Genomic DNA, 15,368 nt, shown 5'->3' on the forward strand with positions numbered 1-15,368 from the left:
TTTTTACGTGATAATCAAAATTTTTTAGATGCACCTGTAAATGTGCAAAGTTTTTAAGACACTGAATAAACACGCACATAAATCTATGATGCATAAAGCAAAAACATTTTTTTCTGTCTTAGATTAGTTAAAGCCAAACATATATCAATATTATATTTGATTAAAAATTAATTATATTATATAAATTCGACAAAAATTCTTTTATAATGCTGGTGACGTCAGCGCAGTGGTGAGGCAACTTTTAAAAGTCTATCCATCCGCTTCCTCTTACAATTGGGAAATTCCCGCTTTTAAAGCACTATATATACAGACACGGCCAACACTGTCAGTATTCACAGAAGGAACTCCTTAAAAAAGATTCAAGATCGATCGATCGATCAAAAAGGATTTAAATTTTTACTATTAAACTAATCCAAGATCACAAAGATGGCCTGCGGGGGATTTGAACTGATTGTGGCTTTAGAGTAAGTATCCTAGATTTAATGCATTAAATGATTTAATATAATTTTCATAAGTTTATATTGCACGCAGCATCTCTACGTAAAACATGACGTCATTCATTTTGTTTACCTCTTCTAATGAATCTCTCATGTTGTGTTTGTTTCAGGACATTTCACTCGGACTGTATGTTTGGGTTTGATGAACTCGATTGTTCGGATCTTTTGTCTATGGTGAGTTACTTTTATAAGCTATATGGTTACATTTATATAGTAGTACACGTGGCTTAAATATATGAATATAACGTGTGTCTGTCTCTTCAGGGTGGAAGATGTGGGATGCATAAAGGAGTGAAAGTGGAGATGGGGACGCATCCTCACAGCATGAAACAGGTGGTGAACATCATTGTTGCTCTGCAGAGGATGAAGCACAAACAGTCAACTGAGTTTGGCGATGATGAACTGCTCAATATCATCATGGAGAATGTGATCGAAGGTACCAGCCACTTACGTTTACTGTAAAACTGACAGTTTTTTACTGGTTTCTGGTTGGTAGTGGACCAAAAGACTTCAGGTTTTAACCAGCAAGAAACCAAATGGCATGTTTGACCCACCACTTTATGCTAGTTTGACTTGTTGTTTATATTGAGCACATCGCTCAGGTGCTTTAAACCTTGCGTTACATTACATTAGTCAAATTTTTCATTGATTTCTGTTTATTTCCACAGAGCATCATGTCAATTTTGTAAGTGCAGCTCAGTCTTACGTGAAGACCATCTACAATGTACAATGTTCGGTGTGCGATGCGTTCCAAAAAACTCTGGTGCGGAGTGGTGGAAGTCCATATTTGATGGCTAAAACGCTGAAAGGTGGCAATGACCAGTACAAAGGTACATTTTCATTTTTTCTTAACTGTATACTTCCCAATATAATTGCTAAAGAGTGACAAAATTAAATATTTGTCTCTTTTTTCAGTTCGATTCAGTCTGTCGACTTACATGTCACCGACTCCCACCAAGCCTGGTTCGCAACCCGTTTGCCTGGGCATTTCTAAGAGCAACCTCTACCTTGCTTGTACCAAAGCGGATCAGTCTAAACCTCCTACCTTGGTCTTAAAGGTTTGTGCTGTCACACTTTATCCAACAATATATATTTTTACTACATTATAAAACGAAACAATTTACAAACCCTTTTTTTTTTTTTTAGGAGATCAATGACACTCTCGACACCATTGTAGATGGTGATGCCAATGGATACGATCACCTCCTCTTCTACAGGACAGAGTCCGGAGTGTCTAACAACACTTTTGAATCGGTCAAATTTCCCGGATGGTTTATTAGCACCGCCTTTGATGATGATGAACGGGTGGAAATGTGCCAAAAATCAACTGCGCGCATCAACAATTTCATGCTGAATGACAAAGAAGTGATCAAGAGCTAGGAAACATATCTGAATTAGCAAAATACATTTTCTAGAGAGTATGTACTAAGTACAGTTATCTGGATTTGTTTGTTAAACAGATTTGTCAAACGTGTCACTGCAGTATGGCTTTTTGTATTAGTCTTATACTGTGGATAATAGTACATTCACATTGAATTTTTTTGTCAGATCTAATTTATTTTTCTGTTATTTAATATTTATAAAGTTATTTGAAACAATCAAGTTTTTTGGATTTTAATTTTGTACTTGAAATAAATAAAATATATGGACTTGACCCAGTGTCACATTGAGTTTGTTAGATGAGGTCCTGATGCCTCATTCATTTCTCTTTAATATTAAGTTTAGGTTTTAGAAATCACATTAGTGTATATGTTAAGAATCAAACAAACATTTAACAGATTAAAAATTCAGCACATAATGCAAGGTTTCCCCAACTGGGGGTTCGAGGACCCCTGGTGGTTCGCAGCGGAATTACAATAACAATTTATAAAATAATTTATAAAAAATAAAATAGACAAATAACATGGATTTTATTAGTAAGTGTTTTATTAAGTTATTTAATCTGCATGCTATGTTGTGAGCATTACAACACAAATTTTACTCGCATACGGGTAACAAAAACAAGGTAAAATACTACTGATAAAAACTTCAAAACGGATAAAAAATACATGTTTTGGAAGTTAAAATATTCAATTATTGAAATATTTACTTGAATGTTCAGGGGGAACTTCACGTGAATAATTTAGGTCAAGGGGGTTCGGCACTCGGCAGGTTTGAAAATCCTAAAAAAAAAAAAAAAAAAAAAAAACCTTACCATAATGGATTATAATGGTATTACAGCGCCCTCGTGTGGCAGAGAAGAGACCTTGCACTATAAAGTGACGTTAAAGTGCTGAGAGACAAGAAACACAACCCGGGTAAAATAGTGCTTCCTTATACAACTTTTTATTTTACTTGGAAAATATCACATTAATGTGAAAAGATGGACGAAAGCTAAGCCAAATTATGAACATTTTATAAATTAAACAATATGGAATTTACATTAGACAAAATCAAGAACAAAAAAGCAAGAAAGACCCATGTAGCTTTTTGTTACTTTAAAATGTTGTAACTTACCACTGGCATTTTCAATTAATTAATTATTTTTTAAAAATTTTTAATTTTTAATTATTTAAAATTTTATGTTTATTTGATTTCCACTTGTTGCGAGTTGTATATTTATCTATAACTCCTTGTATAATTTTTGCATTTCTGAAAGAGGAAAAAAACCCGGGTAAAATAAAGTATGCACGTGACGAAAGTGACTGCGGTTACGCCCGCTGAGTGGCAAAAAGTCTTCGCGACAGCATTAGCATAGCGTGAAAAACGCGACTAGAATCGACTGTGCTAACAGATTCAACAAAAATTTGGAGCGGACCTTTTTCAGACTGCAAAAAAAACACTCAAAGGAGAAGTAAATCAGAAGCAGTAGCCATTCCAGGTATGTCAAATTTTGTGATAAGAAATCCTATAAAAATATACCAATGAATATTCTGTGTAATTGCAAAGTTTTGTTAGCGAGTCTTTATTAAAAACATACATTATAATGAGCCCCGCAGCAGCCGCTATGAAAACCAGACATTTTGTTGAATGTTTTGCCACTCACTCAACAGGGCGACTTCCGGTGTGGTCACCTGGAAAAGTGACGTCGTTGGATAACCTCTATAATTAAATGTACTAAAATTATACTTCAATGCAAGTACATTTGTAGTACGTTGTTATTTTTTTGCAAATAAATGTGTAAAATAAATATACTATAATTTAAAGTAAAGTTCTACTTCAGTAGTAGCCTACTTCAATGGACTTAGAATACTAAATATCATAATAATAATTATTTTTAAAATATTTTTCTTAAATATTACGTAACAAATTAGTGCATGGAAGAGTATACCAACATTTACTAAGTGCACTTAAATTGTATATTTTGGTGCACTTTTTAATTTGGGACATCATTTCCAGTGTATAAATATCAGTGTTATATGCCATAGTTTTACAATTTTTTAACATAGATCTTTAATAAGAAATGTGTGAAACCCTTTCATACTAATGATTTACCTTTAGAATAAAAGATAAAACACAGAAACTTCAGTATTCACTTTTTAAAATGTTTTAGATGTATCTTAATGTTTGGAAATATGTGGGTGATTCTCACGAAAACTTGGTTTTAAAAATGTCAAGCATGCAAATGTAAAAATTGCTTAAATTTACTTTTTTCCCCACCAGACATTGAAAAACAAAGTCTGGAGTAAATGGGAAGATTAATTTAAACACTTTTACTTATCATTATAATTATTATTATTATTTAACACTTTTTGTAACATAATTTTAAAAATAAGTCCTAAAAAATCTCATTACCGCAACAGTCAGAAAACATCAACACTGACATATTTTCAAAATGACATGACAAACCTGAAAGAACATAATTTGGAGATTCTGCACATGCATTTAAAATCAAAGTATTATGCTTCTATTAATTAAATTAACATTTAATAAGCATCTGTTGCGGTAATGATAATCAAAATGTCGTGTAAGCATTCTGACAAGACAATATTTCAAATTAACTGTAAAAAAATGATCTTACCTGGTAGCCATCTTGAAGTAACTGGTCCATTGTGCTTGGTCACTCAAAATCAAACTTTATTAAAATTCGGTATGCGTGCTTAAACTGTTCTCAAAAAGTGTTGTGGAGGATGAGAACATCAGGCATGGACACATCATTTTCCTAATTTTTCTTCATTATTATTATACATGCATATTCAGTAAATATTTTTTCTGTCATCTAAAGTAGTCTAGCGAAACATCCATTTATTTTTTTTCTAAATATTTTTGTGTTGATTTGATTAAATTACAACATAACGCATGTTCAAACACAGCCGGACACATTGCGGTAATGAGAATTTCAGCAGAAAATGAGATAAAATTGACAAATTAGAAATTCTTATGTTGAAATCACACATTGTGCAAGGTAGAACACAGTATTGTGTTAATTCTGATGCTTTTTAATATTACTATATTACACATTTTATAGATAAAATCATTAGTGCCGTGGTGTTTCAATGGTTTCGTGAGAATCACCCATGTGGGCTAGAGCCGTTTGTGGGTGCACTAGTAATATGCATTGAAAAGTTGCATAGATCCCTATATAGCCATTATATACCACCGTCACCCTTTATAACCCTTGCACATTGGTTCCTGTTTCAACACTGCTTGTCTGTATACAACATCTCCCTCTGCAGCAACCTAATTCCTATTTCTCACAGCTCATCCATACATAAAATACACATTTAAGATGCTTCAGGTAATTCTGTACCCTGACAACCACTGCATACTTTATTGTTTAAAAAATGATGAAGTGTATTTATGCATTTCATAGTTTTTAGGTGTTAAACACCTAAAGAGCCATTGCATTTGTTGTTTTAGTGCAAGTTTAATATTTTTGCACAACCCCTCCCCCCAAATCTGTTTGCATGCTCACATGCACATACTGCAGAATGTATGTCTCACATTCCAGGCACATGGCAACACCAGCTAAATATAGCCTGCCAGCCCAATAGCATGCTGGGATCAGGGTTTCTCTTGAACGCAGAATCCCCATCACGTAACGCCTCCCCTCCCCGCCTCTCGTGTACCGGGGAACTCGATCCGGTTGCCAGAGGCAGCCGTTCATTAATGCTGCGTGCAGCAAAATAGAGTCACTGTACAGATCTCTGAGGACTTCACCGCCTGCAACTGTGATGTTGAAAGCATCACGGCTCTAAGAGTCTGTGTGCATTACAAAAATGATCATGTGTTGTCTCTCTGAAAGACATTCTTCAGCAAAAATGAGTTTGATGAATGACATAAAAATATTGGCACCTGTCCATGGTAAATGTGAAGAACTACACCAGTGGTTTCTTTGTTATGACCTTGAGAGGAAAACTAACTTCATACAGCCATTAAAAATCACTTTGAATAAGCATAATGAGAGAAAATGTCTTCCAGCGTGTTCAAAGGTGCTATTTTAATATTTGGTTGTCTAATGCTTTGAAATTTAGATATTGTTAAATTATGGCACAGGTGATCGAATACCTTTAGGTGTTTTTATTTAGTAGACTTTTTTGTTTTCTCTCTTGTCGTATTATTTCTCTTTGCATAATATTTGTATTAAATAGTCATTGCAACATTCTTCGACAATACTTCTACAGCATTTATTATTTTATCATTAGTGGTGACTGTTAAAATTAGTTAATGAACCAGTGTAACATGACCAATTGTATTTGCATCAACAAACATTACCAAAGATTAATAAATGCTCTTTAGAGCAAAATACTGTAGAAATGAAGAATAAGAGTAAAGTTATAGATATTGACCAAATAGCCAATATGCACAAATATTTTATGTACCAATATTCTGAGAATAGGACAGGAACTGAGGCAAACTGAATTTTCATATAGCTCTAACCAAATGCAAACATTTTGGTTTCCTATTAGGATGTCACAATATCACACCCAACAAAACAGACCCAGACTCCAGTTGCATGTCTAGGTCTGTACGCCTAATGCTTAGAGACAAACTCTTAACCAATGGAAAGTTCATATGAAGCATTTGTAATAATCCCGGATTGATTTGGCAGAGGTCTCAGTATGGCATTACGTCCCCATGTGCCACTCCTGATTGCTTCCTGTCCCCATTTGTCCAAAGTCCCACCCCATCTAATTCCTTCTGACATTCCCATCAGTTCCGATAAGAATGACAGTCATTCACTACAGACAAATGCTGCAGACATCTGTGATGCTGGAAACGCGATGTTGACTTGCATAAAGCAAAGGATTTTACTTACGTGGCAAAATTTGGAATAAGGTTATTTTATGCATGTATAAACAAATCTGCATTTCATTATGGGTCAGATTACAGACCGGATTTAAGACTAGTCTCAGACTAAAATGCATGTTTTACTTGAAAACAGCTTGCACTGACCTATCTTTATATATATATCAGTGCCATTGCTTTGTCCCATTTTTTGTATGGTATGTTTGTAAAAACTTTGAATCTCCTAATATCACAAAATCTTGGATTAATCTAAACCCTGTCTGGGTAAACACCCATATATATTTTAATTATTGACTGCTTCAACAGAAAAATGGAAAAGAAATTAAATTTGTAACACACATACTGCTAAAAAAAGTTTTTTTGATTGAGATGCATGTGCTTTATTGCCAAAACACTTATTATTATTATTAATAACCTGCATTAAATAACTATATTAACATTTTAAGATTAAAAAAACCTATTGGCTACGATATTGACCTAAAGCAACTCACATAAAACTGAAAAACACAACCAATATATAAAACAAAAAGACACCAGACCAAAAAGTGAAATTACTTTCCATCATTATAATTTCCTTTATTCTGTTACAAACATACATAGCATTTTCTAAATATAGACTTGTAAATCTCCAAAAAAAAACTAAAACAAATGGTTTAGCCATGGGAAAAATAGAAAGACTACCCGTTCTAATGGAGGCAGTCTGTCATGTGGGCGGGGCTTGGTGGGATGGGCGGAGATACTTTGAGTATCAGAGACCTGAGCTCTTGACAGTGTCCTGCAGTAGCCATGAAATCCGATGTGATCTCTCTCTCTCTCTTTACTAACCATCAGTATCAAGTAACATAGAAAATGAATCAAGCAAAAATATATATATAGTGAGAATGCCAAGAACCTGAGTTTAAAGGGCTTTCTCACATTAAAATCTCTGCTGAAAACATAATGTATATATATATTTTCTGGAAAAATAGCTAGATTGTTCGATGATGAGAAAAACCATGTTTAAAAAAACTGGTTCGCACATGGATGCTGTAAAGAGCTCGGGTGCGTCACCTAGATAACGTGACATTCTTTCCAAAGTTCTCCAATGTTTTCGTACAGAGGTATTGTTCATTTCAAAAGTATTCGGACACATGGCGACACCCCACAGAACTTTGCACAAATCCCAACCTCAGGAAACAGGAAGACAAATCGGTCAATTGTAAGAGTTGGTGAAGACCCTGACAGGAAATGACCTCACGATCCCATCCGTCTGGATGAGTATTGCTTCCCGCCCCTGATTTCTTATTGATAGTATAAGGCGGTGACAAAACACAAAGCTTTACACATATTCTCATATATATATTTATATTTAACTCACATAATACATCTGAAATAAACACAGCCAAGTTCAGTCGAAAGAAAGTCCGTTTCTGGTGCTTCTGCTTGACCAAATCTTTAATAGACAGGTCAATTCAAAAGTGCTGTGAGATTTTACACCGTCTTGACATTGAGCAGCCTGAAGGATTGCCTGCACTTATATACAGATTAAAGTGAAGAAAAATGCGGATAATAATGAGGGTAAATGGGTTATACGCTAAGAAAAAAACTCTCAAAAATAAAAGTGCCATGCGTAGGAGAAACATTTTGTATGTGGTACAACAAAAACCTTTGTGTTTCAAAAAGGTAAGAAATTTTTCCATGAAGAACCAAAAATGGTTCTTCTACGCCATTGCTGTGTAGTAGCGCCTTTATTTTTAGATTGTAGTCATCTTCAATGCAACGCATTCACCATTAAACATCAAAATGATCTTTGTTGTTATTGAGATTTAGACTTGCCACTACAAACACAACTGCAAATACGTCACAAATCTCCTTTGCGTAGTAAACTGAACTGCAAACTATTGCATTGTGCACTCGATGTAGAGTAAGATGAACAGCAGTTTGGGGGAGCATTTGGGGGGATGCAAGAATGTCCTGCCAACAGCTGCTGTGTCACATTTTGGGTTTACCGTTCAACCACTAAAGCCCAAATTTAAATGCAAAATATTAATTGTAAAGCATCAAACTATGTTTTCTGGTTTGCTCTACGGCTGCAGCAGCGTTAAATTGCAGTAAATGCGCTCTGCTGATGTAATAACATTTGCAGCAGCACGCGGACGCTCAACAATCGAGCCCTTGTGTCTCCCCACACACGAGATTTAAATCCACAGCTGAATCCATGAGCACCGGGGCAGGAATGCTCAACCTCTTCACGCTTCTCGCATTAAAATAGCCAGCCTGCTAAGTCAGCTTGCTGTTGCGGAAAAACAGCTGCTGTGAAAACCGGCCTGGAGAGGCGAAAAGAGGGACATGCATTCGGTGAAAACCAGCCTTGGTAGAAAATAAATCATGCCAATCGTCTGTCTGAAGGTTTTTGATGCCAAACTAGGTCAAACACGTCTTCACACATCAGCACAAAACAGCTTGATCCGTAGTCAAACCATATCAGCGTTCACACTGCTCCATGTAGTTTTCAATCATACTGCACTTGTCTACTTAAGTTATTTTGTAATGTTTGGTGAACGGCTAAACAGAAGAAACGTGACACTATGCAAGAGAAAGCAATAAATTAAATAAAAGGTGTAGGCCTATTTGCAGGACGGTATGGAGAGAAATGGACTTTACTAAAAGACAACTAAAAACTTGAAATCTATAGCAAACAACGACAACACCACGACGTGTGCTCTGTAAACACAAAAGTTTGTTGGAGGGGGAGTTTATAGGATGATGTTTTGTTTGGTTAATCTGAATCTGTGATCAAAGATGCATTGCATTGATAATTTTTAATTCTGCTATAATCTTTCACAAAACAAATACACTGGACAACTTTTCAATCCCAGCTTATATATATTTTTTTTTTACAAAATTAGCTTCTTGAGCCTTAGTAATTCTTTAGTTCATATATAACTTTACTTTGTGTATTCAAAAATATGCTGGTTTACATATTCTCTGGTAAAGAACAAGTTTCCATAAAAAAAAAAGAAGTACACAAGGGAAAACATTTGAAAATACACTCATGTAGCTCAGTCCTTTTATATTAACTTAATATGGAGTGTTATTACACTATAGCTCTATAAATCTGTTCTTAAATATTTAGAGGAAACCTATTAGCCTGTTACCTTAAGTCCAACGTATATTTAATAAAGATTTGGACCCAAAAAACTTTGCGAGTCAACCCCAAATCCAAAATATCTAAGGTCCCCATAGCAATAATGCTTATTATTTATAACATTGGAAGTGTTTAACTTCCATAATATATGTGTGACTATACAGTAACACGTGCAGTGAATCTCTCTATTTTTTTTTTTTTTTTGGAAGACACTGCATGACAGATCCTAGCCTTCTGAAAACAAATAAGGGGACAAAACTTTCCAATCTGTATTTAAAACATTTCATTCCGAGTCATTTCATAGATGAACACGTCAACTGAGACCCAATAATAAAAAATTAAAACAATAACTTAGGAGACCCATGGGAATATCTGCCTATAAAACACAAAATAAAATAATCGGTATAGTCACATTACGACAAAATGATGAAGTTCTTCTTGATGCACACATTTTGAGTCCCATTTTGAGCAGGATAACAGGAGACATACCATAAAGACCTGTGACACTATTTATATATATATATATATATATATATATATATATATATATATATATTCTCTTTCTTCTAAATCTTTTGCACCCTTATAGCCTTATGTTCACACGTATAATGACTGCTTTCAAATTAAGCAGTCCTAGTGATTGATGTAATAAAAGTTTAATTGTTAACTAAGACAATTAAACTTGCTGGTTTAACAAGACTGGGCACCACAGGGTCACGGGCCATCATTTGCCCAACCATGGCCATCTTCATATCAACTGAAACCCCCCCTCCCCACCCCAAAGCACATACAAACTTCACAGATCTATGTTTCTGTCAAATGAATATTAGGCTATGCCACAATATTTTAATAGGCTATTTGAGTTCAATTCATGCAACTTATTGTTTCTCCCCCTGTTGAACTTTTACATCAGTCATCGTCCACATCGTCGCCCTCCGACTCCTCTCTCCTCTCGTACATCTTATCACGGTGTCTCTCCTGGATCTCTTTCATCTCCTCGGCATAACGACAGAAAGCTCCTCCGAACTTACCCCAGGCCTTGAAGGGGATGGTGATGGAGTTCCTGTAACTGGGCTTGACCTCGCTGACCCTCAGGAACACCCCGTACTTGTTGGACCCGACGTCGAAAAAGAACCTCTTGGAGTCCACCATGATGGAGGTGCCCTCGGGCAGCTCTCCGTACCCACCCGCGGCACCGGGCCCGCCGCTCAGCTCCTCGTCCTCCCCGCCGTAGTCGTCGATTAGCTTGGCCAGGGCGTCCCGGAACTCGATCAAGCCTTGCGCCGGGAGCGCGATAGTCTGGCCGGACTGCACGCCGGCTCCCGGGCCCCCGCCGACTCCGAATCCCGGCCCTCGGTTGACGGTCTGGCGGATGCGCAGGAACCTCCCGCGCTGGTTCTCCTTCAGGTCGAGGTAGTATTTGCGGTTCTCCCGGACCAAGAACTCGCTCTTGAGCGCCCGCCGCGGCCCACCGTCGTCACCGCCGCCGGACGACTGCGCAATCTGCTCCGGGCTGCTGGGCCCCAGTTGAGCGTAGTGCTCGATGAAATCCCCGAGGTAGTCGCGGAACTCCGCCGCCACGGACATGGACAGGGTCAGGCGACTCTTGGAGCCCCCGGCGCCCACCTCCGCTATCTTAATGAACCGACCCTTCGAGTTCTGCTTGACGTCCAGGTAGAAGCGCTTGTTTTGGATGTCCAGGCGCTTGGACGCCAGCTCCTGGGTCTCCTGCTCCCGCTGAAAGTGCTGGAAGCCCCCACCGCCTCCTCCTCCACCACCACCACTACTACCACCGCGCTCGCTCCCACTGTCTCCATCCGCCATCTTCGCCACCTCCAGCCAACTTCTCCCACAGAGAAACGTTCCTCTCTGCCTCTGTTGCGGCGCACACGGTTGTCAGCACCACGGTATTGGACTCGCGTATGCCAATAATGATGAGTGCGGACGCGGAGGCTCGGTCATAGGTCTGAACGTCTGTCATTCGGCCGTGAGGGCGGTGCAGTTGGGCTCCATTGGTCAGGCACATTTCCTCCTCCTGCGCGTCTATTTCCTGCACTTCCATCCCATAATAACAAGTATTTTTACAGATTAGTCATTTACATAACAAAATTATAACCTTGCGTGACTCTGAAAAAATTATCGTATTAGTCGTATTCATTTTAGTGCTGCGAGCATATAAGATTACCTAGATTATCTTAATTCGTATATTTAAATATTAAAGGAAGATACAGAAGACACTATAGGCAAATTAGAGTTTTCATATAATTTAATACAAATGCGTCACTGAAATGTTTCTTGTTAGTCTTATTTTACAGTTTGCGTCATTTAACCACAATTGATTTTGTAATATTGCAATTGTGTTAAAACACGAGCCTTCTAAACCATAATCGTACCATAACTTGTATAATTTCTGACATTAAAATTATAATCTTTATATACGTATATTAAAACAACATAAAAGTGTAAAATGCTTTACAGAGCGCATTATAGTACATACACCAGATCTGATCCGGGAAACTCAATTTCTAATTGGCCCTTAGATTATGACCTTTTTGTGACGGAATATAATTCGACAGGTTCATTCAAAACACTCGTTTACGACCAGCAGCAAAATTTAAATAAACTGTTTAAAATATGCATGGTTCCCAAACACGCATGAACTATATTTGTCCACTAGGTAGACTCATGTTTACCACTTATTATTTCTCCTAATATTTTACACTCACACATTTCTAGATAAAAAAATTATTTTTTCACAAGTATATTTTTGATTACATTTAATTTTCAAACCACTTACTTATAATAAATCATTACGATATTTAATTTCAACGTCTTTCTAAAAAAACGCCATTTACGCACTTTGGCTTTGGTAGCAGAATGTCACGTGCCACTCATATAACGCATCAGATGTCGTTTTAAATTAATGTCCAAGTACATCAAAAACATTATAAACACATTTAATCTATTATGCAGCGAGGATGCCTTAACGCATGCGCACAAGAATAGTGTGCTGGTGGTCCAAGAAAAAAACTGTAAAAGCACCCACGTATCAAAAAGCACAGTGATTGGTTAAAAGGGAGTTTTCAAACCAAGACGGAGTTCTCTGATTGGTTGGTACGCTGCCCCGCACCGCGCTATCGGTGAAGTGGAGATCATTGTGTTTTCCCTCCGTTTCGAGTGAAAAGAAGTTGATCCGGCGACATGGTAAAATAAGATTTGGTTTTCTTAATTATAAAACGAAATGCACATAAGACCACCGTTTTTTGTATGAATTGTAGTGATGGACTGTTGAAGTTAAAATAGGCGTGCAGTGTGCGGTTTTGCTGTGTTTTGGTTAAAGTGCGCCTGCCAGGCAATAAAGTGAATGTAGTGCATTATCGTTCAGTGTTAGAAACAGTCAAAAAATGCATGTGTGCATTAAATTATAATTAAATGATATTTGCTCAAAACTAAATTTTGCACACGTGGGATATTCTTCAGTATTTTGAAACGGAAATCGAATAACAATGAGAAGTGGTCTTAAATAAATATAAGGAATCTAAACAACATTTGCTTATTTTGATATTAAATGCAATGTAATTTTTTTGTTGTTTATTTGATAAAAAGTGTTTAAAAGAAAAAAACCGTATGAAATGCTACAACATCTAGATCTTATACAATATATATTGAATAACGTTACACATTCACTATGCCTTTAAATCAGATTGCATTTTGTGAAGGCTTGTTTGCTTGTTTGCATTACTTACATTAAACATGTGGTTTCGATGAGATTAATAATGGTTAATAAACTGTTCTTGTGCTTTCACAGGCAGGTGGCAAGGCTGGAAAGGACAGTGGTAAAGCCAAGGCGAAAGCCATATCCAGATCCCAGAGAGCTGGCCTGCAGGTATATACTGCAATAAATAGAGATTTGACATAAATGACCTGCCTTGTATAATGTAATTTTCTTACTTGTGTTGAGAGATTTTCTATTAAAACAGGAAGTTGGGGTGGGACATATGGAAATGCTCTTCCCATTAGCCAATAACATTTAATTCACATCCTAGCTACTATGTTTTATCTATTTCCATACATGTCAAAACCAACAACTCCAAGTCTGATTTTACTCCATCTTTTTAAGTTTCCTGTAGGACGTATCCACAGGCACCTGAAGACTCGAACCACCAGCCACGGTCGCGTTGGTGCTACAGCAGCGGTGTACAGCGCAGCTATCTTGGAATACCTCACAGCTGAGGTAATGTGTTTGCTTGAGCACCGTTTCTTTTAGTTTTGCAAGTAACTCTTGAACTGTTGGTCAAATGTGGCCATAAAGCAAACTCAACATCATCTTAAAATCAATGCTCGTCCTTCCTGCAGGTGTTGGAGTTGGCTGGCAATGCTTCTAAGGATCTGAAGGTGAAACGTATCACTCCTAGACATTTACAGCTGGCCATCCGTGGAGATGAGGAGCTGGATTCGCTGATCAAAGCCACCATTGCTGGAGGAGGTGAGATACATAATGCATACACCTGCATTGTTTAAAAATCTATCTTATTTTTGTGAATTCTTGCCGTCTTGATATTTATGACTTGTTTAAGTCACATGGGTCCGTTTCCCGGATAGGGCTTATGTCTAGTCTAAGACTAAAATGCTTGTTTGAGCGGCCTTAACTGAAAACAACTTGGACTGACATATCTTAAAATATATCTGTGCTATTGTTTTGTCACACCAGTAATGTTTTTGTAAGGCCTAGTCCTGGCTTAATCTAAAATCTTTCGGGGAAACTGCCTATTTTGTGTGATTGTTTTAATCTAGTTCTTGTGTATGAGATTTAGTTAAAGTAATTCACCAGTTCAATAGAAGGTAACAGTTCATTCATTTTAATGTTATTATTATATAAAATAACTCCGACTGTGGCCTCTGGTGTTGGTTTTAATGGGATTTTTCTTTTCTACAGGTGTGATTCCACACATCCATAAGTCTCTGATCGGAAAGAAGGGCCAGCAGAAAACTGTATAAGATGCGTTATTTCCTGCCTAGGTCTCTGTAAAATACGGAGCAACAGCATGCTGGGGACTATTGTTTGGTTACATTCCCCTTTTTGTTTGGTTTTGTTTTAGCGTAGTTTGATATGATTCAAGTTCATGTACTGTTTTCATGGTGGGAGGGTTAAAATCTGTTCTGGGCTAAAGACTTTTTTTAAGGTTGTTAAGAAATGGGGATTTTTGTGGTGTGGGTTTTGTTAATGGTTTTTGAAAATCTGTTTTATACGTTTAAATAAACTTTTTCTAAATATTATGCATTTCTGTGATTATTTTGATTATGACCCTCTTTTGAAAAGCCATGTACAGCTGTTAAGAAAGATTTATATTGTATTTATCTTTCTGTAATAAACTGTTCTGTAAACGTCCAAATTATGAAATAAAAAATGTTTAAAAATAAGGTATTGTGTTTAAAACATACAAAGTTAAAGGGTAAAACATACATAAAGGGGTGGTTTCCTGGTCAGGGATTAGCTTAAGCCAGGACTAGGCCTT

The 15,368-nt window shown here is 36.9% G+C and overlaps 3 protein-coding genes across 3 annotated transcripts; 2 read left to right on the top strand and 1 right to left on the bottom strand.

The window, feature by feature from the left end:
• The first annotated feature begins 417 nt into the window (after positions 1 to 417).
• Positions 418 to 2,126, top strand: il1b (interleukin 1, beta). The gene is made up of 6 exons (XM_065257802.1): positions 418 to 464; positions 608 to 671; positions 762 to 933; positions 1,166 to 1,327; positions 1,413 to 1,555; positions 1,644 to 2,126. The coding sequence occupies exons 1-6, from the start codon at positions 427 to 429 to the stop codon at positions 1,875 to 1,877; spliced, it is 813 nt and encodes a 270-aa protein (XP_065113874.1). The 5' UTR covers positions 418 to 426; the 3' UTR covers positions 1,878 to 2,126.
• A 5,145-nt stretch (positions 2,127 to 7,271) lies between these two features.
• On the bottom strand, positions 7,272 to 11,849 carry purbb (purine-rich element binding protein Bb). Its single transcript, XM_065263373.2, has one exon. It carries the CDS (start codon positions 11,674 to 11,676, stop codon positions 10,762 to 10,764), a length of 915 nt encoding a protein of 304 aa, XP_065119445.1. The 5' UTR covers positions 11,677 to 11,849; the 3' UTR covers positions 7,272 to 10,761.
• A 1,063-nt stretch (positions 11,850 to 12,912) lies between these two features.
• h2az2b (H2A.Z variant histone 2b) lies at positions 12,913 to 15,129 on the top strand. Its single transcript, XM_065263381.2, has 5 exons — positions 12,913 to 13,056; positions 13,661 to 13,738; positions 13,973 to 14,086; positions 14,209 to 14,338; positions 14,789 to 15,129. The coding sequence occupies exons 1-5, from the start codon at positions 13,054 to 13,056 to the stop codon at positions 14,848 to 14,850; spliced, it is 387 nt and encodes a 128-aa protein (XP_065119453.1). The 5' UTR covers positions 12,913 to 13,053; the 3' UTR covers positions 14,851 to 15,129.
• The last annotated feature ends 239 nt before the right edge of the window (positions 15,130 to 15,368 follow it).

The sequence above is a fragment of the Paramisgurnus dabryanus genome, chromosome 10 (assembly GCF_030506205.2).
Source record: "Paramisgurnus dabryanus chromosome 10, PD_genome_1.1, whole genome shotgun sequence".
In the NCBI taxonomy this organism is placed as follows: domain Eukaryota; kingdom Metazoa; phylum Chordata; class Actinopteri; order Cypriniformes; family Cobitidae; genus Paramisgurnus; species Paramisgurnus dabryanus.